The sequence below is a fragment of the Schistocerca nitens genome, chromosome 2 (genome assembly GCF_023898315.1).
Source record: "Schistocerca nitens isolate TAMUIC-IGC-003100 chromosome 2, iqSchNite1.1, whole genome shotgun sequence".
NCBI classification, from domain to species: Eukaryota; Metazoa; Arthropoda; class Insecta; order Orthoptera; family Acrididae; genus Schistocerca; species Schistocerca nitens.
In genome coordinates this window covers 574,113,084-574,138,299 of record NC_064615.1, presented here as the reverse complement: position 1 = coordinate 574,138,299, position 25,216 = coordinate 574,113,084, and the positions used below count along the sequence as shown (strand labels likewise).

At 41.9% G+C, this 25,216-nt stretch overlaps 1 protein-coding gene across 3 annotated transcripts in view; it reads left to right on the top strand.

Moving 5' to 3' along the window:
• The window catches only part of LOC126236620 (uncharacterized), a 274,946-nt gene that overhangs the window by 176,704 nt on the left and 73,026 nt on the right, over nt 1–25,216 (top strand). For all 3 annotated transcript variants that reach the window (XM_049946061.1, XM_049946062.1, XM_049946060.1), the window contains exon 9: nt 12,860–13,065. In XM_049946061.1, coding sequence (XP_049802018.1) covers nt 12,860–13,065 — 206 coding nt within the window. The remainder of the gene's footprint in view (nt 1–12,859; nt 13,066–25,216) is intronic.

The window sequence follows — 25,216 nt, the reverse complement described above, 5'->3', positions numbered from 1 at the left end:
CTTTAAAGAAGAGTTGTGCAAACAGTCAACACACTTAAGTGAAAATGTCCACACAGGTGGTGTGTGCCACAAATTCAAGGCAGCAATGGGACACAGAAAGTACAGATCTGTAAATGAGAAGCAACATTACCACAACAGAGAACAATATCTTAAGTATGGTGATTATACAGAGCAGACTGAAATACAATGATGCAATGAGAGTGAAGTAATGTAGAAGATTTTGAAACTCAAAAATACAGTACTATATTCAGAAATTAGATGTACTTAATGAGTCAGTAAACATAAAATATAATAATATGTATTGGTAATATTCATTTATAGTTTTCACAGGAATCAGCTGTGAAATAGTGTACATAATTAAGTGTGTGTTGTTAAAATCCATTGGAAAAGGCAACTATAGTCTCAGAATTTGACGCCCAGGCATTACACTAGACAGAAAAGGAAGATTTCTGACAGGCAGCAAAAAACCAACACTTGGTTGGAGGAATGCTGAATTTTGCAGAATGTTTAAAGCTGAAAGTTTGAAGTATCAGATTTTAATCAGATACTTTTTATTCAGAATTGAACTTGTTGAAGAGAGAACTGCAATGATGACTAGATTTCTCAGTAAATTCCAAGAAATGAAGCAAAAATCTTTTTCTGGGATTTGGAAATATTGCTTCCTATGGTTGGTCAGTGAATACTTACAGCTGATTAGTGAATATCTGTTATAATATTACCAGTTACTTGCTGATGTGAAATGTTACAAGTATTAATCAGGAAGAAAACCTGTCATCTGAGCATAGGCATCTTTGAGTGGAAAATGAATCTGTGGAACTTCACACTAAACATATCATAATACACTCCTGGAAATTGAAATAAGAACACCGTGAATTCATTGTCCCAGGAAGGGGAAACTTTATTGACACATTCCTGGGGTCAGATACATCACATGATCACACTGACAGAACCACAGGCACATAGACACAGGCAACGGAGCATGCACAATGTCGCCACGAGTACAGTGTATATCCACCTTTCGCAGCAATGCAGGCTGCTATTCTCCCATGGAGACGATCGTAGAGATGCTGGATGTAGTCCTGTGGAACGGCTTGCCATGCCATTTCCACCTGGCGCCTCAGTTGGACCAGCGTTCGTGCAGACCGCGTGAGACGGCGCTTCATCCAGTCCCAAACATGCTCAATGGGGGACAGATCCGGAGATCTTGCTGGCCAGGGTAGTTGACTTACACCTTCTAGAGCACGTTGGGTGGCACGGGATACATGCGGACGTGCATTGTCCTGTTGGAACAGCAAGTTCCCTTGCCGGTCTAGGAATGGTAGAACGATGGGTTCGATGACGGTTTGGATGTACCGTGCACTATTCAGTGTCCCCTCGACGATCACCAGTGGTGTACGGCTAGTGTAGGAGATCGCTCCCCACACCATGATGCCGGGTGTTGGCCCTGTGTGCCTCGGTCGTATGCAGTCCTGATTGTGGCGCTCACCTGCACGGCGCCAAACACGCATACGACCGTCATTGGCACCAAGGCAGAAGCGACTCTCATCGCTGAAGACGACACGTCTCCATTCGTCCCTCCATTCACGCCTGTCGCGACACCACTGGAGGCGGGCTGCACGATGTTGGGGCGTGAGCGGAAGACGGCCTAACGGTGTGCGGGACCGTAGCCCAGCTTCATGGAGACGGTTGCGAATGGTCCTCGCCGATACCCCAGGAGCAACAGTGTCCCTAATTTGCTGGGAAGTGGCGGTGCGGTCCCCTACGGCACTGCGTAGGATCCTACGGTCTTGGCGTGCATCCGTGCATCGCTGCGGTCCGGTCCCAGGTCGACGGGCACGTGCACCTTCCGCCGACCACTGGCGACAACATCGATGTACTGTGGAGACCTCACGCCCCACGTGTTGAGCAATTCAGCGGTACGTCCACCCGGCCTCCCGCATGCCCACTATACGCCCTCGCTCAAAGTCCGTCAACTGCACATACGGTTCACGTCCACGCTGTCGCGGCATGCTACCAGTGTTAAAGACTGCGATGGAGCTCCGTATGCCACGGCAAACTGGCTGACACTGACGGCGGCGGTGCACAAATGCTGCACAGCTAGCGCCATTCGACGGCCAACACCGCGGTTCCTGGTGTGTCCGCTGTGCCGTGCGTGTGATCATTGCTTGTACAGCCCTCTCGCAGTGTCCGGAGCAAGTATGGTGGGTCTGACACACCGGTGTCAATGTGTTCTTTTTTCCATTTCCAGGAGTGTATTATACAAAGACTAGAAACATAAAGCACTCTGTGATTACATTCCATAGCCTACGAATATTGTAAAGAATGGATACACAAACAAAACAAAGGCAAATGGCAGTTTCCCTCCATAACTGAATTTAATAGCAAGAAACTTAAACATTATTTTTTAGTAGTCAGTCATTTATGTAACATTTTATACTATTCTTCTGAGATGATCTAAAGAGATTTCAGTAACTGTTCATAGCATCCAAATGCAAAATAAAAAAGTGTAAACTTCTAAAGATATAGTGCAGAAATGCCATATTTGCTTTGGACAATGGTAGAGGACAGTGAATGCAGTTGTTTGAAGCCCAATGCATCATTTGTCTGTTTGCTTTTTGTTGTGAAATTTTTACAATTGTGACAAACATTCAGTAGAATGTTGTGAATGACCAAAGAAACTACTGAGGCGGGACTGACCGGCCAGTAGTTGCCAGCAGCAGATCGTTGAGTGTGAACAGAAAGACAGTCAAGAGGAAAATGGTCAACGGGATGGCATGGCAGAATAACAAGACCAAACAAGCAATCCAGAGAATGAACACCTACGGCACAGCAAAAATGTAAGATGAAAGCCAGTGTTGTATAATGAGAAAAAAAAAATGAGAGCACTGTGAATGCACAACTGAAAGCAAAGCAACATCACTGTGAGCTTCACATTGCCTCCATGACCATTAATTGGTTGGCAAGTTAGGTGTGGCATTGTGCTATACCAAGACCAGCAGTGCGGCATGGCAATACTAGCACTCACAGCTGTAGTAGTGCTACCTATCAGCCAAAATCAAAGTTCATGCCTTCAGGTGAGCTTTGAAACTCACTGGGCTGGGATGACAAATCCCTCCACCCTGAAATTGGAGACATAGGTCTGGCAGTATCTTGAATGATGCTATGCAAGCTGAAGTTGTGGTGAGCCAGCAGTAAACTCACCAACAGGTGTGGGAAACTGGGAGCATCTGGCTTTGTGTTGGGATGCAACATGGGCGTCAATGGCCGTGTTTGTGGAAGCTGTGTGGAGACATCCACCTTCACGCCTGTGTTCACTGAAACAATAGCTGGTGTTCTGGAGTCCAAAATATACCACTGGAGTTGTGGAACTGTCAAAGGTGGGCTTTCTATGTGAGAGTGGACCACTGGCGGTGGTGCAGCCAGTTGACAAAGACAGAGTTGGTTGGTATGATGGCACTCCAAACCGCTTGGTGTGTAAACAGACATAAGGTGCTGTCCATGGGTGGTTTACGTTATAGCTGGCATCTGCATTTTATTTGTCCGGTACTAGCATGCACACACTGCTGAGCCCAGAGGATATTACCAGGCATATGAGGGACTGTGGGACCAGGAGAGAGAGGAGTTATCTCCCAGGAAGAAGCTTTGTGGGGCTGCAGTCCTGGATGGAAGCATGTCCACAATACTGAGCCCAGAGGATGTCGCCAGGCATACCAGGGGCTGTGGGACCAGGAGATGGAGGAGAGTCCTCGGTTATCTTGCAAGAAGGAGCTCTGTCAGGCTATGATCATGGATGGAAGTGGTCCTGAATCTTCTCAGGAACATTATGAGTGCTACTATGGCGGGAAGGGGGGGGGATGGTGGTGGTGGTTGTTGTTGTTGTTTACATTGCCCTCAGAATTTACAGCTTACAAGTAAACATCCACACCAAATAAACCACTTTACCTTTGGAGGAAAGGTGAAATGGCAGACTAGGAAGGTGTTTAATGCTGTTAGAGGTACAGAAATGTTTGAAATCCATTGCTGTGAATTGGGGCACATTGTCCTATATGGTGGTTTGGGGAAGCCCTTTGATGATGGCTAGAATCTGGCTGAGTGCATTAATTGTGGCTTCTATTGTTGTGGACACCATGTTCACCTCATATGGATAATTAGAGTAACCGTCTACAGCCTAGCTAGATACAGCCCAGAAATGGGCCAGCAAAGTCCAAGTAAATTTGCTCCCAGGGGCAATGAGGAAAAGGGGGGGGGGAGGAGGGAGAGTTGGGCCAGGGCAGGGGTTGAAAGATTGGAGTGATGCAGCCTGATTCTAGATGCAAGTGGGAAAGCTGTGCACCGTGGCTTCCATATCTCTGTTTAAATCCGGCCAGTATGCTTGTCACTTCACTAAGGCTCTCATCCTTGACATTCCCTTGTGCCCACGATGGAGTAGTTATAAAACCTGAGATCACAGATCAAAACCTGAGATCACAGGTCACTTGGGATGATGACATGGTGAGAGCCTCAGCTTCTATCAGGATGACATCGTTGATGACTGACTGATGATGGTAGAGGTCAACCCCAGAGTTATGGATTGGTGTTCTTTGCATTACTCTCCATAAGATAGGGGCATGGTGTGTGTGTGAAGGTATTTGTGTAGCCATAATAAGAAATCTGTTCAAAATATGACTCTGCTCCACATCTATATGGAAACATGTGGTTTCCTGCTGCTCAGAGGTCACGTCCAGTCTCATGAGTAGGCGATATAGAGCATCCACATTGGCATATTGCACTGGATGCTTGTATTTAATGAAGCTGAGGAAAAGTGCTCAACGATGGAGCCATTGAGCTGTCCATTCTGGAAGTCTAGAGTATGGTCTGAAGAGTGGCCCATAATTAAGGTGAACACAATCCTCAATAGGTAAACGCAGAATTTATTAATGGTAAAGACAATTGCTACAGCTTCTTTTCCTATTTGTGATTAGTTCTTCTGAGTGGGTGTCAGCATCTTTGACACGTAGGCAGTCAGTTGCTCAATGCTATCATCATTCCAGTGCACTAGCACTGCACGAATGCTATATGGAGAGGCAACTATAGTGTGACACAGTGATGAGAAAGGCATAAGCCAGGTTGCCAAGCCTACCATACACGTCAACTGCGTGAAGGCCCAACTGCACTAAATGCCTTTTTTCCGCAGCTGGTTTAGTGGATGCATGATGTGTATTACTTAAATGAACTTTGAATAATAATTTACCATATTCCACTTGCTCCTGGAAAACTGACATTTGTTTAAGAGGCACATTAGCCTTGTGTCATGTAACATACGAGGGTATCCAAAATTTTCAGGATTGGTGCTGCCATCTGTTGAAAACCTTACCTTTGGACTAATGGTTACCATCACCCTCGAAGTAGTGCCCATCCACACATAACACATTGGTCCCAGCACTTCTGCCATTGGTCAAACATTTTTTGGAAGTCCTGTTCTTTGAGGGTGTTTATCACCGCCAGTGATGCTTCTTGAATCCTGACTAGAGTGTCAAACCGATGGCCTTTCAACTTGAGTTTCAGTTTTGGGAATAGCGCAAAGTCACAAGGTGCCAAATCTGGCAAGTACGGTGGGTGGGGTACAACCGCCATGTTGCTTTTTGCCGAAAAGGTCCTAGTGAGCAAGGATGTGTGACAGGGTGCATTGTCGTGATGCAGCAGCCAGTTCCCTTGACACCAAAGTTCAGACCATCATCACCGCACGTTTTCGCGGAGCTGTCGCAAAACGTCACAGTAGTATGCAGAATTCACTGTTTGGTTGGGTGGGACGAATTCCTTGTGCACAATTCCATTGGTATCAAAGAAAACGATGATCATGCTCTTCACTTTGTTCTTCACCTGTCTCACTTTCTTGGGTCTTGGAGAGCCCGGGCTCTTCCACTGGGACGATTGTTGCTTTGTCATAACCATAAATCCAGCTCTCGTCACCGTTGATAATCCGTGACAAGAAGGTTGGATCATCAGATGCAGTCTGTACCATTCGCGGAGCCATCGTAAAATCCCTACACACCAAACACAGAGTATTAAGGAAATCACTGTGGACACACAACACATCCTCCCAGCTGAATGCCTCTCCACACAATGACTCATCAGATTTGTAGCTCTCGCCACCTAGCGGTGCAAAGATCTACTGCTCCTACTTTCCAGATGGCAGCACCAGTCCTGAAAATTTTGGATTCCACCTCGTAGTGAATAGCGTACAAAGGTTTCATAGCTGTTCCTGACGTGTAGCTCCTTCGACAGTTATGTCATTGAGATAGTTAGTGTAAGTGGATGTGGATGTGGTTAACTATTCCAGACATCCCTAGAAGATTTTCAGAACAGAAGAGACCCCAGAAGGCAAGAAGATGAAAGAGTATAAGATGAGATAAGATGAGTATAAGGTGAGTGTAAGATGAAAGAGTGTTTATAACCATGATGGTGTGCGACACTTCATCCATCTGGATCTGCAAATATGCATCGGCAAGGTCAATCACAGCAAAATATTCTCCCTTGACAAGCATATGAAGAGTTGTTCTGGATTTGGGTAAGGGCATGTTTTGATCTGTGCGTAGGCATTGTCAATTCAGAGTCACCGTATAGCCAGAGGGAGCCACTGTGTTTCTTTACCAATACTAGAGGCATGGACCAAGTTCTAATTTTAAATGATTCAGTCACCCTGGTCTCCTTTAGCTGATAGAGTTCCTGCTTAGTAGCTGTCCATAAGGAGACTGGAAAGGACCATGCATAACAGAAATGAGACACTGTGTCTGGATGCTAGGAGATATGAACTTGGAAATCTGAGGTGCACCCTAGGCCAAGTTCAAACACAGGTGCTAGTCAGGTGTGACCTGAATCTCATCATTGGTGGAGAATACAAAGAATGAGAAGGCTTCCAGACCAAAAATGTTCAGCCATGTGATCTTCTTGTAGGGTGCAGAGATTGTGAATTTAGCTGTCACCATATGCTACTAATCAACAGGAGGGTAGGCCAAATCTGGGGAACCCATATAAGCACATGTTTAGAGGCTTATCAGGGAAATGTTAGCTCCAGCATCCACCTAGAAATAGATGTTTTTGTCCACAATTATTAGGATTATAAGCAACTTATTAATGAAAAGATTGCCAGGGAGAACTATTGCCTGAAATTTGTGCACTGTTCCTTGATACCTAGATACAGGCAGAGAGCTGGGTGTGATTGGCCTGATGGTTTACAACAAACTGTTTGGAGATGCCAATCTTTCCCACGGAGGGTACAGTGTGCCCAGAAATCCTAACAGTCTGCTTGCGGGTGTGCTGCGAAGCAGTCTTGGTATCACAGAAGACGCCACTGCACACGCCGACAAGGAATAAATGGCTGAATGATGGGCTGTGCAGAGGCCATTGACATATTGGGAAACGATGAATCATGACACCACTGTCTCTGAAATGCTTTACAATGATTTCATGCTCCTAGGGTGCGATGTGACATCTTAACCACTGTTACATGTGGGTGAGCCAGGAGGCATCCTTAGCTGCCTGTGCTATTTCTGCAATTTGTGTAATTGTCAGAATATCTTTCAGTGATGGGTTGTCAAGCTTAAGGCTGATGTGCAAACTGATGGATTGGGAGCCATTTGGATCACTATGCCTTGACTTAGTGTCCAGATATGGGGAGTTCCATGCTGAGTCACAAAGGTGAAATTGCAACAGTGACTCAGTACCTGTTAATCAATCACACAAGACTGATACAATTTGACCAGGTTGATTGTGCTATTGTGAAATTTGAGCTGCGTTGCAGTTGTGGAATCATTGTGAATAGTACTTCAAAAATAACTTGGACATCTCTAATATAAAAGTGACTGGATTTAAGAAATGAGCCAACTTCTTAAATAAGAAAAACACCTTCAGGAAAGAACAAGACAAGAAGGGTGTTCATTGGGAAATGTCACCTGTAACATGGAAGTGCTGCTTCAGCTGCTGTAAATGTGTGTCTCAATTGTCTTTGACATAATTGAAAAGTAGAGTGCTGGGTGATCTGCTCTTTGGCTGGAAGTGACCACTGCTTGTATCAGGTGAGTACTCTGTATCTGTAGTTGATCCTTCAGAAGCTGAGTTTCCTGGTAGAGCAACTCATTTTGCTGCTGCTGTTGAAGCTGCTGTTGCAATTGCTGCAGCAGCAACGGCTGTTGTCCTGTTGCTGTTGCAAGAGTTTAACATCCATGGTATGCTGTTAACCTTTTGCTTTGTCATCAATTATTATGACTGGCCAGGGGTCACAAGCAGTAGACTGCCAAGTATGAATAGAAAGACAGACGACAAGAGGAAAACAATGAGCAGTCCAAAGAACAAAAACATAAGAGACAGTGAAAATGTGAGACCAAAACCAATGGTGTGTAATGAGAACAATATGAGAGCCCAGCAAATACACAACTGAAAGTGGAGTCACAGTGTGGTGAGCTTTACAGTGCTTCTGTGGCCAGTGAGACAGAGGTGGCTTTGTGGTACTGCATGGCCAATGCTTTGACATGGCAATTCTAGCACTCATAGCAGTATCTGTGTTGCCTATTGGCAAAGTTCAAGGTCCATGCCTTCTGACAGGTTTTCAAACTCGCTATGCTGAGATACCAGATGCAGCGATCTGGGGGGGAAAAAAAAGAAAAGAGAGATGATTCAAGAAAATTAGACTTAATATTTTCTATGCTGCTTTTATTTCTGTGGACTGGAAGAACCAATTTTTTGTTCAGTACAGTCATGTCTGTGTGCTTGTCAGTAGTATGAGCAATATTATTTCAATTTGTGTTACACCCAAAAAAACGACATTTTACAGGTGAAGCGAAAAACTAATTACTCCTAAGCTGGGAAACTTTTCACACATTGTAAAATGTGAAATTATTGTGTTTGAGACTTACGTCTGGAAACATGTAAAGTGATGATTTGCTATAGTGTTCTTCAAATTTGAGGAAAATGTGTTGAACTTAACACATTGTGATACAGTAACTTGCAAAATGTAGAATTAAAAAAATGATTAATAAGGAAAATACATAACTAACCAGTTATTTTTGTTACCATTAGAGAACACACACACACACACACACACACACACACACACACACACACAAACACCCATGCCCAAGGGAGGACTCGAACGTCCGCCGGGACCAGCCGCACAGTCCATGACTGCAGCGCCTTAGACTGCTCGGCTAACCCCACGCGGCTCATGTTATTACAGAATAAAATATTCACTTTAGCCATCTTGACATACAATTCTCACAATGTCTTTCTGCTTTAATTCTTCAATGATATACTGTATTATGTAAATGCTTGTATGCATTATTATTAAACAAAATTGTTAATCCAAAGTCTAAATCTTCTGGTTAAACATTTTGCTTAGTGGAATGTTCAGAATGACCATCCTGTCAATTTTTTGTTAAATTTGGTTCAGTGCTCCTCCTCCTTCCAAGCAAACAAAAGCTATCATACTAACTTCTTCCTTGTTGACAACTGCATCAATGATGTAAGCACAGAAATCTAAATCTCCTATGCTCCTCCATTCATCCCCAAAATATTTACATAGCAAGTTCCTCACATCAGTATTGTTTGCTTTATTCATTCTACTGTCTGGTGAAGTAACTGATGGTTCAACAGTAAGGCATTGTTTTCCCTTTCTTAGAATGGGACTGAAAGTCTTGGATGGTTCATCACAATGAAAGCTTGGCTCCATTTTTATTTTAAATGTGTAAATTTCATATTTCATTGATTTTCATAATGTAATTCACTTCATCTCACTGATACCATCCTTCTTTTTAAAAAATTCACTAAGTTCTTAGTGGTCCCTCACATTCCAGTCCTCAACTAAGAAATGAACTGAACCTACATATTTATAAACACTGTGGTAGTCTCTGTCAGTATCTCAGAGTTTTTTGAAGATTTTTTTTAAATTCCAGAGACTCTGTCAGCATGAATAAATGAGTGGCCTCATACTGAGGGGGGGGGGGGGGGGGGGACAGTAGTTTTATGTCCTTTAGCTGCCGAGGAGCTTTTCTAAGAAGTAAGAAAATCAGCAAAGTAGGTACACAACATTGGCATTCATATTTTGCCCTTCACAACCATCTGCAAGAGGCCTCAAGTTATCATTCTCAATAGGGAACTCAAATCTGTGCAGAGGATCACAGAGACCTGAAGCAACCTCAACAGAACTTCTGCCAGCTTGATTTTCTGTCCAGACATAGAAGTGTGGATTTCTATCATCCTTGCGTGTCACACAGAGTGTGATAATTTATTTGTTGTGGATAATATACCTTATTGTTTAATAGTTTTGGAAGAACTCAGCTGCATTTCGGAGCCCAGGTTGATGAAAAATTTTTGCCCTTAGTCTATGAGCACTCGAGTTTGTCAGAATTTCAGATTTTTCATTCTGTACAGCTATAACCAATCTAAGAGACATTTTAAGGCAGTAGCTACATCTATCAGATGCAGGTTTTCAGAAATCTAAGTTCAATTTTGACCTGAATATTTTTTGGAGGATTCTTTCTCTTCTTCCTAGAATAATAGATCTCCCTATCCTTTAGACTCAAGGTGAAACTAATACCCTTCTATTTCTTTGCTGCTAACTTCTCTTCCTCATGACCACTCTCTTCATGTTCTTTACATCCTTCGCCACCCATAACTGATATTGTAATTGCATTTAGATGACTCTGTCCAAATCCAAACAGCTTTGCAAAAAGATTTGCACACACTGGTTCCAAGTGTCTATTTATTGGTGTGTGATACTTATGGGTCCTTGATGTAGGTTTCCTGGTATCAGCTCCAGAGTGGCATCTCTTTGGTCAAGAAACCTGAATAATCACTTAAACATGCTGAGCCTGCTTACTTTTGTTTAGAACTCCAAATACTTTATTTTTGGCCTTTAGTAGGAATGAGTAATGACCATCTTTGTGCTGGCATGGAAGAGTGAACACAATCATATTACGATCTTTATCAGAGTTTCTAATGCTTTCTTGGATGACAAGAGACAGTGCAGTGTTTGGTTGCACGACTCGCATAGTTGACTTACACATTGTGCGTGCAGCTGATCCTCTTCTTTGGGTTATCAGCTATGTTGCTCTCACCGTTTAATTCTTCTCTGAAGGTTAAGGGGAATATTATTAACCAGCTCTATATTCTTGCAATAAATTATGTACTCATTGGCTCTTGTCAATTAAGCAACAACATATTTGTGACTCTTGTGCCAAAGTAACAAATATTATGTACAAACTCCAGTAAGCCAACTGGTTCCAAGACAAATGTTAGAATCTACTATACATTCATACAGTTACATCTGTTCTGCCTCACGCAGAACCAAGATATAAAGTAAGACTTTTTATATAACACACTCTTCATGTGTCTCTTTAACAATCCTCACGACACCACACACTATGGAACTTATCCAGATACTCTTTGACTTTTTGATATAATTTCTATGTGCTGCTTGTAACCACTTGTCGGGGCCGCCCATCTGACACAGCTCCTGGCTCCTCATGACAGCTGTCCTTCCTGCACACACAGACATGTGTGGTGCGATAAAAAGGCTCTCTCACCCCTGTCATTAAAATATCGGGTGTTTGAGAGGGCGGAGAGCCAAGTGTTTCTAGAATTTACCCCGAAATTCTCGAAGCACTACAAGTTCCTTAAAAGAATTGGGAAAGTCATAAACTTGAAAGTTGACTTAATTCTGTATTAAATTATAGATTATCAGCATTCAAAATTGTAGGTCATCAACATTCATTAAGATTTTGGTAGGGTCAGATTAATATTTGTAGCGAGACTTACAGTTGCAGTATTCTTTTTTTAAGTTTATTTTTACGTACCTTGCCTCAGATTTAACTTGATGAACATGTTTGGTTTTCTTTTCCTCCTTTAGGTTTGCTTTTGAATTATCAGCAGTTCCTTCCTCAATAATCAAAAAAGCTGTTTCCTTACATACAATTCACAAGTAAAACATAATTGTCAATATTGCACACACAGCATTGTCAAGAAAAGCACGTTGGTTGTCACTGTAATCAGCTGAGAAAAGTAACTAATCAGCTTCATTTAGTAATAATGTCAGACATAATATGATTTACAACATGCACTATACAGGACTGAATACAATTTGAAACAACAGCTAGTTTTTAGCAGCTGCTTATGCTATCAGCGAATAAAATTTATTACAATTGACTTCACAGTATGAAAGATCGCTTCAGAAACTATGAGTATATAAAAATATATCGAACCAAATTTTGTCCATTAGTGGATATGATGTGATTTGAAATGATGCTCCTCACATATTGAATGCCATTTTGTAATATTTGTTAGAGAGAGTCATACTGATGAACAGAGATAGGATAATGAAGAATACTATCAGATATCGTTAGCAATCCTAACTGTTCTGAATCACTGTTGTTTTCAAGAATGGTTGCTGCCTTTAGGAAGTGATAGAGATCAACTGATATTTTTTCTTTAGCACATTCATCATATAAGATGCGACATGAAAATCCACAACATATTTTGGAAATAAGTCAGACTTTCCCCTACTTGGCTTACTTAGCAGGTGTGTCTTCAGTGAAAAGTTTAGGATTTGGTTTTCAAGCATCTAATCATATCACTATCATCAGTCAGTACCTAAAAGAAAGTAGTCTAACAAGAAATTGTTTGACCTTACCATGATTCCATGTGGTAATCATATATGAAAGCTGCTGCTACAACCTGTGGTGTGTTAGTAAAATTTCGTTTTGCCAAAACTTCAGTCTGTCTTTTAATGCACATGTAGTTCTGTGCTGCACAGTTCTACAGTATTCTGTTTCTTCATAAAACTTTTATTAAACAGTAAATTAAATTACTACTTACCTCTGTTTTCCAGATAATGATGAATTATATCAGTCACTTCTTTAAAGTTTATAAGTCAAAACCAAAGTTTATGTTTGGATTCCATGGTGAATTGTCTCATGATTCATATAATGATGTGGGAGCAGCTGATGGGGATCTGCTCGAAATGATGAAGTCATTGCATAGAGAAGGCCATCTTAACAACACTGTATTTATCATCATGAGCGATCATGGCCACCGGTAAGTTTTGATCTTACAATTATTATTATTATTATTATTATTATTATTGTATTCATTAGTATATGAAATGGTACTTAATGTATTTGCAAGCATTATTCACATCTTAACAGAAAATGAGCAGTATATAGAATTGGTAGATGATAGTGCCAGTGTATCTTCATGATTGCTGCAACGAATTCCACTGTTTAAGATTTCATATGGGATGGCATATGCATAATAAAACACGCGATACGTAATAAAAATGGACATTCAAATCTTTGGCCAACCACCTTTACACCCCCTTGATTGCCCTTGATTGCAGAAGAAACAGTGACTGATTGTAGATAATATTTCAATGTCAGGTCCATCAATTGACAGTTGTAACTGCTGAACATATAGGAAAACCAGTCACCTGTGTATTGCCTAATACTGTTATTGTATTTCTACAGCTTTAGTGGAATAGTAGTCAGACAGTTCATAACTTTATCAGTGAAGTTGGTTTTAGTGTGAAGTACATTAACAGATCCTCTGTGTTGACTTGAGCATACATCATGTAATTCAACAGCTTATTACAAGCTACAAGAGCTTCAGATAATGCAGAACTCCTCAGGATTTTAAGTGATTACAAAGCTTTACACCGAGGTGATGTACTCATTGTGTAGTGATATGCACATATACATATGGTGGTTGTAACACGTACACAAAGTATAAAAGGGCAGTGCATTGGCAGAGCAGTCATTTGTTCTCAGGTGATTAAAGTGAAAAGGCTTCTGACGTGATTATGGACACACAATGGGAATTAACAGACTTGGAATGCAGAGTATTAGTTGAAGCAAGAATGTGGGACATTCCATGTGGGGAATTGTTAGGGAATTCATTATTCGAGGCTACATAGTGTCAAAGAGTGCTGAGAATACCAAATTGCAGGCATTGCCTCTCACCATGGACAATGAAGTGGCCAATAGCCTTCACCAAGTGACCGAGGGCAGTGGCATTTGCATAGAGTTTTCAGTGCTAACAGACAGGCAACACTGTGTGGAATAACTGCAAAATCAATGGGGGATGTATGACGAACATAATTGTTAGGACAGTAGAGTGAAATTTGGCATTAAGAGCTGTGGTGGCAGACAGTCGATGTGAGTGCCTTTGTTAAACCGCACGACATCACCTGCAGAGCCTCTCTTGGGCAAGTGACCATATCGGTTGGACCCTACACAACTGGAAAACCATGACCTGGTCGTATGAGCCCCTTAATCAGTTGGTAAGAGCTGATGGTAGGGTTAGAGTGTGGTGCAGACCTCATGAAGCCATGGAGATGAGTTGTCAACAAGGTGCTGTGTGAGCTGCTGGTGGCTCCGTAATGGTGTGGGCTGTGTTTGCATGGAATGGACTGGGTCCTCTGATCCAAATTAACTGATGATTGACTGGAAATGGTTATGTTTGGCTACTTGGAGACCATTTGCAGCCATTCATGGACTCTGTTCCCAAACAGTGGTGTCATGTCACCAGGCCAAAGCTATTCATGATTGGTTTGAAAAACATTCTGAACAATTCAAGCAAACAATTGGGCCATCCAGTTTGCCCAACATGAATAGCATCGAATATTTATGGGACATAATAGAGAGGCCAGTTCATGCACAACATCCTGCACTGGCGACAATTTTTCTAGTATGGATGGTTATAGAGGCAGCATGTCTCAATATTTCTGTAGAGGAATTCTGACTTGTTGAGTCCATATCACATTGAGTTGCCGCACTATGTTGAACAAAAGGAGATTCAACATGATATTGGAAGGTATCTCATGACTTTTGTCACTTAAGTGTATATTTGTTGTCTATCCTGTATCTACAGAAGAGGACTCAATCCTTAAAGTGATTGCAGGTGTAACAACGATACTCTACACATAGATCAAAAATCTGGATGTAAAATATTGCTTTCTTCAACAATTTATAACATATAAAGTTTATAAATTCCATTATTACATCATGTTACGTATAGATGATGTCCAAATGGCAGTGCCATGTTCAGATATTTTTCTCCCTGCGATCAAGGATGGTGATCCACATTTTGCCTCACACTCAGTCCCCAGTCAATGAAAATACATATTGATTATCACATAGAAACAATTCCTTTAGAATTTTTCAGTGGGATATTGAGCAGGATGCAGGATACATGGCTTATACTAGTTTTTATATGAAGGACATGTGCTGCATTTACATGATTGCAGCTTTTTGTATTTATGTGTATCACTGTTTTCTTTTAGTGTTTCTGTAGTAGATGTTGTTGTTGTTGTTGTCTACAGTCCTGAGACTGGTTTGATGCAGCTCTCCATGCTACTCTATCCTGTGCAAGCTTCATCATCTCCCAGTACTTACTGCAACCTACATCCTTCTGAATCTGCTTAGTGTATTCATCTCTTGGTCTCCCTCTACGATTTTTACCCTCCACGCTACCCTCCAATGCTAAATTTGTGATCCCTTGATGCCTCAGAACATGTCCTACCAACCGGTCCCTTCTTCTTGTCAAGTTGTGCCACAAACTCCCCCCAATTCTATTCAATACCTCCTCATTAGTTATGTGATCTACCCATCTAATCTTCAGCATTCTTCTGTAGCACCACATTTCAAAAACTTCTATTCTCTTCTTGTCTAAACTATTTATCGTTCACGTTTCACTTCCATACATGGCTACACTCCATACAAATACTTTCAGAAACAACTTCCTGACACTTAAATCAAAACTCGATGTCAACAAATTTCTCTGCTTCAGAAACACTTTCCTTGCCATTGCCAGTCTACATTTTATATCCTCTCTACTTCGACCATCATCAGTTATTTTGCTCCCCAAATAGCAAAACTCCTTTACTACTTTAAGTGTCTCATTTCCTAATCTAATTCCCTCAGCATCACCCGACTTAATTCGACTACATTCCATTATCCTCATTTTACTTTTGTTGATGTTCATCTTATATCCTCCTTTCAAGACACTGTCCATTCCGTTCAACTGCTCTTCCAAGTCCTTTGCTGTCTCTGACAGAATTACAATATCATCGGCGAACCTCAAAGTTTTTATTTCTTCTCCCTGGATTTTAATACCTACTCCAAATTTTTCTTTTGTTTCCTTTACTGCTTGCGCAATATACAGATTGAATAACATCGGGGACAGGCTACAACCCTGTCTCACTCCCTTCCCAACCGCTGCTTCCCTTTCATGCCCCTCAACTCTTATAACTGCCATTTGGTTTCTATACAAATTGTAAATAGCCTTTTGCTCCCTGTATTTTACCCCTGCCACCTTCAGAATTTGAAAGAGTGTATTCCAGTCAACATTGTCAAAAGCTTTCTCTAAGTCTACAAATGCTAGAAACATAGCTTTGCCTTTCCTTAATCTATTTTCTAAGATAAGTCGTAGGGTCAGTATTGCCTCACGTGTTCCAACATTTCTACGGAATCCAAACTGATCTTCCCCGAGGTCGGCTTCTACCAGTTTTTCCATTCGTAAATATTCGCATTAGTATTTTGCAACTGTGACTTATTAAACTGATAGTTTAGTAATTTTCACATCTGTCAACACCTGCTTTCTTTGGGATTGGAATTATTATGTTTTTCTTGAAGTCTGAGGGTATTTCGCCTGTCTCATACATCTTGCTCCCCAGATGGTAGAGTTTTGTCATGACTGGCTCTCCCAAGGCCGTCAGTAGTTCCAATGGAATGTTGTCTACTCCCAGGGCCTTGTTTCGACTCAGGTCTTTCAGTGCTCTGTCAAACTCTTCATGCAGTATCGTATCTCCTATTTCATCTTCATCTACATCTTCTTCAATTTCCATGATATTGTCCTCAAGTACATTGCTCTTGTATAGACCCTCTATATACTCCTTCCACCTTTCTGCTTTCTCTTCTTTGCTTAGAACTGGGTTTCCATCCGAGCTCTTGATATTCATACAAGTGACTCTCTTTTCTGCAAAGGTCTCTTTAATTTTCCTGTAGGCAGTATCTATCTTACCCCTAGTGAGATAAGCCTCTACATCCTTACATTTGTCCTCTAGCCTCTAGATACATACTTAAAATACAAGGCAGTAGTTCAGTGAATCATTTCTGAGATTTTCATGAAGATGGGGGTGACTTCGGTTCTCTTTCTATCCTGGAAATAAGAAGCCATCTTGTTCCATTGCCTGAGAGCGGAAAATGATTGTACATTTTTGACCAGTTACTATTGTGTTCTCATTAACTGCAGAGGAAGAATGCTGGAATTTATGGTTCACCAGTATGGCCAGGATTATAGAGTCTAAGAAACCAGTTAGTCAATTCCAGTGTCAGTTCTGTAGATAAACAATCCTTGACAGTCTTACTGTGTGGAGATGCCAATACAACAATCACTACTATATCGACAACACGTCATGAATCCCGTATGTACCCAACTAAGCAGTTGAAGCTCTGGTAGCTGAGTTCACATGCAGATTTAATTTGAATATTTCAGAAGTGTGAGATGGAGTGCAGTGGCATCAGGTTGGTCAAATTTGGGAACAGTGGTGGCAGACAGTTAGCAAATTTTGTTGTGTTGCCAAACTTTGGAACACATTGACATACTTTGCTTTTTATGAACATGTAACATGCATTCACTGCAATTTGCCTGACATTAAATGTAGTTGGAATTGAAGTGATTTTGCAAATGGACAAATACTCAGCAATAGTATATATTTCTACAGAAGACAATAAATGAAACATGAGGTTCAGCAATGGCATTAAACTAGCTACTGCTTGATTTTCAAGTTTGGTAACAAATTGTGAATTGGACTGTTAGCCCGAAGGGTCTGATTTCTACCAGTTCATTACTAGGGACCCAAGGGAATAAAATATTGTTGTTATCCACTTTGCTTAATGCCGTAAAATAGTAAATTGTAGTAACTGATAACTGATGCAAAACACAGTCTTGACTCTGTTGAGAATATGGGTTTATGAGTTTGCAGTTCACAAATGGTTCACACAGACAGTGAAACACTAATTTTAAGTTAAGATATTCGTGAAGCCAAGGCTACAAACAGTTGTACAGCAGGGAAAAAATTTTGTCTCAGAAGCAAATATTCTTAGAAAGAATAAAGTAGGAATTGCCAGTTCTACACTTCAGAGTTTCAGGGGATCAAATCAGGGAATGTTTTATGACATAAAGCAGCAGGTTGCTCAGTGTGTAAGAGAGAAACTCAACTCCTGATTACTCGAATAATTATCCGAATGAAAACTCTGGAGATAGTGCAGTTTCCTAACTCTGTGTCTCATAGAATTCAAAGCAAGTACAAACTGGAGCATAACAATGATGAAAATGGTGACACATACATTATGCTGCAGAACAAAACTAGCCCAGCGACTTTCTGTGGTTTTTAAGGAAGAACTACTTGCGTATCAGTGTCGTATATTCTATCTGAGAAAGCACCATGACTGGTTACAGTGGGTAGTGTTAATTTATTTCAGCAGCTCTTAAGATTATTGGTGAACAACACAACCAGCCACAATCCTAAACAGAAAATCTCCATTGGCTGCCCTGTGTTATTATGTGTAGGTGGTTGCATCATTCACCAAAAATCCTTAATGGCCACAGAGTTCACAAGTTACAGCATGAATAAAATTATATAGCTCTTAAGATGCTTTTAATCAGTAAAACAGTTTGTAATTGTAATTCAGCAGAATATATTAAAAATAATAGTTTCTCCTGGAGCCTCTTCAAAACAGGATTTTTTTTTTTTTTTTTGGGGGGGGGGGGGGGGGGGGGTTTGCAGCGCATCTTATATTCAGGGTTGTCAGGTAAATATGACACATTCTTCAATCTTGAGAGGGCCTTTCACACTATATGGAAGCATTATATCCTTCGACAGTTCACAAATGGGGCTTGTGAGGTGGTTATCCAATTCTCAGCTTCTGTGTTGAGACTGATAAATCACCCCATATGATTCAGCAGCATCTACTTGTGGTCCATAATGTATATGGCTTATTCCTAACTCCGAACATGATATAAGTCATGACCATAAGAAACCAACTATTGATTATGTCATAGCATGATAGTGTTAGGTACCACACAGTTTACAGAACATACAAAAGACTGCCAGCCAGAGCCAGTACATGGCTATATAAGAAGTATTTGCTTGCCAGGGGCCACTTGCTATTAGCTGCAGGCGATAGAAGCAGCTGACCAAGGTCAGTGGCCTGTGGTGGGAGCCCAGAGCACCCGAATGGTGCTCTACTCAAATGAACACACATATTGACATGTGCTGTAGTGGTGGTGGCAGAGGGAAAGAGCGACCATACGCCAGCATCTCCACAGCACACTGATGGTTGGTACACCTATATTGTGTGAACTGGTTGTCCTGGGCATGAACAGTTTCCAGTCAATATCAACCAGTGAGTTGGGGTGGAACTGGCATGAATACAGACATGTGTTCCTTCTGCCCCCTCCAGGAGAGCAGGCGGACAATCCTGGCACTCCATAGCCAGGGATCATGTCAATGTTGGACTCCTCTCTATGTGCCATAAGGTGGGGAGCCATGATTTTTGGAGGTAATGAAGGCAGCACCAGCAGCTGGACAGTAGACACCTGCATCAGTGTAGGATCCGCTGGCATTGGAGGTAACTGTGGGTGTGCTGATGAAGCCCCAGTGTTCCCTCCCATGAGAGAAGGCACCACAAGGGTGTTGAGAGGTTGAGCAGTGTTGTCTCTGCTGGGCTGGTCCACTGGTGGGGCAACTGGAGACCAAGTCGGAAAGGTGGATGGTCACAGCGCAGGTGGCTTGCTGCCACAGCTAACTGTGATGCCAGTAGAAGAGACATCTGCACAGTGGTCTGCAGGGAGGCATCTGCACCCACCCAGGATGCAGCTGATTGTGGTGGTGCGCCACAAGTCACTTGTCAGTACGCACCATGAATACTTATCAACCACTGTGACGTTGGATGACACCTGGAATCTGACACTGGTGTTGTCTGAAACCTTGGGCCCAGACTGGAGTTCTGGGCACAGACTACAATGACATTGGTGCTATTGCAGGATGCCTGTCAGGCAGCAGGAGATGGAGTAGTGTCGGCAGCTGCGAGCCATGCAAGAATTTGGCTGGCCTCTTGTCCCCAGTTGGAGTCGTTTTGTAAGAACTGAGGAAAAACATAAGGTAGGTCTTCGACAAAAAATAAAAAAAATAAAAATTGACTGCACCTTGACAGACACATTAACTGTGGAAGACAAAGCAGTGAACAACGCAAAGGAAACTTGGAAAAGGCACCAACAACCAATAACCAAAACGTGTCTATTGATCCAGAATGTTTGCCAATTATTTAGTGACTATAACTCTGCAATGACCTTGATGTAACAGGCTGAGAACCTCCCTATGCAACATTGTTGGAATCACAACACAGGGAGTACACCCTTCTGTTGACAAGAGAATGACACCATCTGTCAGGGAAAGACGATTAAGAAAACTGCAGAGGTTCCACAATGGGTAGGATGTGTGGAATGATTATTCTTTCATGCTTCTGTGTTAAGTTGAAAACGTGAAAGTTCTTCCTGATCAAACAATGGACTGGGTGCTATGGGCAGCTGAGACAATGCGTCCACTTCAGCGTGCTATGATGTGGGGCAGAAATGGATCTTGTAATGATATCTCAACAAAAGTAAGGCCCAATGTTGAAAGCAATTAGCGGCTTTGTCAGGTAAAGCAGCAGAAGGCTGAAACAAGGAAACTAAAGATTTATGATTTGTGACTTAGTGGAAATTTGTACCATATAAGAATACCTAAATTTTTTTTAGACATAAGCAATTTCAAGGGCTTCTTTTTTGATCTGTGAATAGTGCTGCTGAGCTGCGTTCAGTGTTTTGGTTGCAAAACTCATAGGTTTCTCAGTTCTATCAGCATGATGGAACTGCCCCCACCCGATACTCTAATGCATCTGTGGCTAAGAATAAATGTCTTCCAGGTTGGAAGACCACAGAGCAATTTGTTTTAAGTTGCACAAATGCATGCTCACATGCCAGAGGCCTCTTGAAAGGAATGTTTTTACTTAGCAACTGCTGCAGATGATTAGCCGGAGTGGCTACACTCACAAACCTGTGATAGTATGCTATTTTACCAAGGAACACCTGTAGTTCCTGCAAATTAGTCTGATGAAGTAAAGCCATAATGGTGGCGACATGCTGTTCTTAGGGTCAAACACCCATTTGGAAATTTCATGACTGATATAAAAAATTCAGGGTTGAAAAACCAGTGACTTAGTAAGATGACAGTTAAGGCCTCCAGTGTGCAAAACAGAATGTAGATCACATAAGTGTCGTCCTGTTGTAGCGTTTGTTACTACAAGATTGTCAAGATATTTGATGCAGCAAGGAGCATCTGCCATAAGTTGCTCCAAAAGTGTTGAAATATAGCCAGGGCATCAGCCACTCCAAACATTAAACAGTTATATTGGTAAAGACTGAAAGACATGTTTACTACAAGCAATTGTTTCGATGCACCAGTTAATGGAACCTGCAGGTAAGTCCTAGCTAAGTACATTTTGAAAAGAATTGGCTCCTGGCTAATTTTGTAAGTAATTGATCAGCTTGAGGCAGAAGCTAAATATCAATAACAGACTCTGCATTTACAGTAACTTTACAGACTCCAAAAAGTTCAAGTTGATGCAAGGGTTTTCTTACAATCACTGATGGTGTAGACCACTCACTTCTTCAAATCAGTTGAATGATGCTGAGTAATGTCAACTGATCCAATTGGGACTTGACTTGTTCAAAAAAGGACACAGGTAAGGTCCATGCATGAAAAAAATGCGGACAAGCCAAAGGTTTAAGCTCGATATGTGATATTAAGTTGTTTGCACATGCTAATCCTTTAGAAAACAAATCTGAAAATTCAGATCACAATGAATCTAGTCTTGATAAGGAACTCGATCTGATACAAGATGCACAGTGTCAGTAATAGAAAATTCAAAAGCAGGGAAAGGATCTAAACCGAACAAATTTTCAGTATGAGGGTGTCACGTGAACTGCCAACCTAGCCATGAATTTTTCCAAGTTGGCTGTCATAATCTGCTGTTGCCAGAGATGTAATTTTGTGATAGGATGGACTACAGATTTGTAAGCCATGGAAGCAAAAGATTGACCGAGAATGGGAATATGATGTTTATTGTAGCTTACCAGATGGCGTTTAACAAGAGCCAATGGTGGGGAGTCCAGCTTTGCATATGTTTGAGAACTGAGGAGTGAAACAGCTACTTCAGCATCCACTTTCAGTGATAATGATTTGTTCAGAACAAACACTTCAATATAGAGCTTATTCTGCCCTGCAGATAATGATGAAATATAATGAATGTAAATGTCCATTTGTTCTGAGGAAGGCTAGAAACAACAGATAGGTGCAGTGTGGCCTTTCTTGTGACATTTGGAGCATGACATTCACTGCCTGGAGCATGACTCTCATGTTACACAAGCAAGGGGGTATGACAGAAGTGCCACACAGTGTCCTCATTGTTGCTGATGGGTTTGTCCATTGCAGCTAGGTTTACGGGTTTGAACAGCATTGAATCCCTCTTCGTTCAGCGAGTTTGTTACAATGCACTGATGTGGTTCACTATCAACAATGGTGGCATCACCCTATGCTTCAATTTGGTGGCCCACAGCATGGGAGACTTCAAAGGACTGAGAAATATTTAAAGCTTCTTCCAAGGACGGATTCTCACATCGAAGGACTCTCTGATGAACTTCCTTATCAGGTGTGAGATGGATGATCACATCTCTAACCACAGAATCTGCATAGGAATTCTTTGGAGGCTTTAGTTGTAAAGTGACACTAAATGTTCAAACACTGCAACTCTGCTGCCGAAGCCCGATAAGGCTGCTGCGGCTGCTTGTGGGCCTGGTAAAATTCTGCGCAAGTGGCAATGGCATGGTTGTGCTTATGTTGATAAGAAGACAAAAAACTATACATTTAACCATAAGTGAGGGAGACTGGTTCCTGCAAAGGGGCTGCTTGATACAACTGATATGTGTGAGGAGGAATCCATAATAAAAACAAAACCTTAAAAGTTCCTTTATCTGTTGTCCTAAGTGTAACAAAGTGCTGACAGAGCTGTTTTCCATAAGTTTCTCAATCTTCAGAAGAGTCGTCATACAGCAGAAACAGTGGATGGTGCACTTGAAATGGTGACACCTGAACTGCCAACTAGCCACGAATTTTTCCACGTTGGCTGTAATAAGCTGCTGTTGCCAGAGATGTAATTGAAGTAGCACATCCATGGATAAGTTGCTTGAAAAATGATCACTGAAGTTGAGCACATGAAAGCTCTGCTTGTCACCAGTTGTTTTCTAACTCCAAATATGATAGAAGACATGATCCTAAGAAACCAACTAGTTATGAAAACATGAGATGACAGCATAAGTACAATACAATTTAGAGAACATAAACAACACTGTCAGCCAGGTCTATTACATGGCTATATAAGAAGCATTTGCTTACAGAACTTATTACTGCATGTAGCCAAACATGTAATCCTAAACAGAAAGTACTCGTAGACTGCTCTTTGTTGTTCTCAGAATGTATCCTCAAGATGTGGTTTCTCAGTGAAATATCAACATTTTGCACCAATAATATGCAGTCTTGAGGGCATTGGATATTATGACATGTAACCATGCCATTAAATTTCTTACATGTTCAAACTCCGAGTGCTGTTTGGGTCCTCCATAGTATGCACCCAGCTGATAAGTCCAGATGGATGAAGACACTTCCTCCACTTACAGGGACTGTGAAAGGAGCTGTTATTGTAAAGTCCTGTACTGCAAGGAAGCAAGGGAGCGGATGTTGTTATGGTGACCAGTATCCTCTTTCTCCAACACAAATGCACACTTAGAATAATATGGTTCTTTATTTACATGAACATTTACTTAACTTGAATAGAGTCCATGTATTGAGGTACAAACTCATCAGTAATAGTCCTCTTGTTGACAGTATTGGTAATCATGCTATTACAAACTTAAGTCTCAATGCTAGTCCCGCTATAGGCACAAATCTGGTCACTATGTACTATCGTAACCTGCATTGAGCTATGCAAGCTCCTTGAGTATACTGACAGACTTCAAACTGGAAGAGTGAGTCAGTGGGATGCTCCAGTCAGTGGCAGCAGCCTAAATACTTGCTGTTGAGAGGGTGCTGACAGCATGTTGCTTGTCGGTGTGTCTCTGGCTTCTCTTGTGATAGGCTTGCTTGATCCAGCAACTACTAATTGATCTTCTTCACGTCATCTTTGCCGATTGATGCACTGGCAACAGCTCACACCAGCACATTCCTCCTTCCCCTGAAATGCCGCACTGTTTTGTGTAGGGAGGATGTGAATGACAATGGGGAGTCCCCCCAGGGCGCTCACCACTCTTTGGCAGGTTCGCAGGTTCATGCTTGGCTACCACGGGACCCCAGCCTTTGCAACATTTTTTCCCTTCCGTGCTGCATGTCTATGCTCTGGCTATTCTTTTCCCCCTCGCTTGGGGAACATGTCTGGGGTGTTATTGGGAATGTTCTGCATTGTCTGTCGCTGACGTAAGAACAGTCTCACAATCATTTTTCATTCCCTTTTCCTTTCTTTGTATCCATTCTCCTTTCGTTCCTCTGCTTCGGCGGTTTCTCTTTTCCTTCTTCTGTGTTCCTGACGGGAGCCCCCAGTTGTTGGAAGGAGTGCACCATCAGAGACGCTGGCAATCATGGGGAATTTTCTCGCAATGAGTCAATCATCTACAAAACTTAATGAGGCTAGTGATTCAGAGACCCTTCCTCGTGGTCTCACGCAATGAAGATGGTCAGTTCTTCACCATGGTAAATCTGTTTATTACTCGGTAAGGTGTTGATGCAATTGCCGGCCCTGTGAAATCCTGCTCTCATTTACGGAATGGCACTTTGCATTAGGAGACTACTTCTGATTCTCAAGCACAACAACTGTTTGCTGCCTTGCTTCTCTATGGCTACCCTGTTCATGTTGAGGCCCATAGAACTTTGAATTCTTCCCGTGGTGTTATTTACACGTGGCTGCTCGATGGTCTCACCTACATTCCGAACCCAATGCGCTGCTAGCATTGTCATCATTTCAACCACACTAGAATGTCTTGTTGACATCAAGCCAAATGTGTAACCTATGGTAGGGATATGCATGAGGGCAATTGTCCT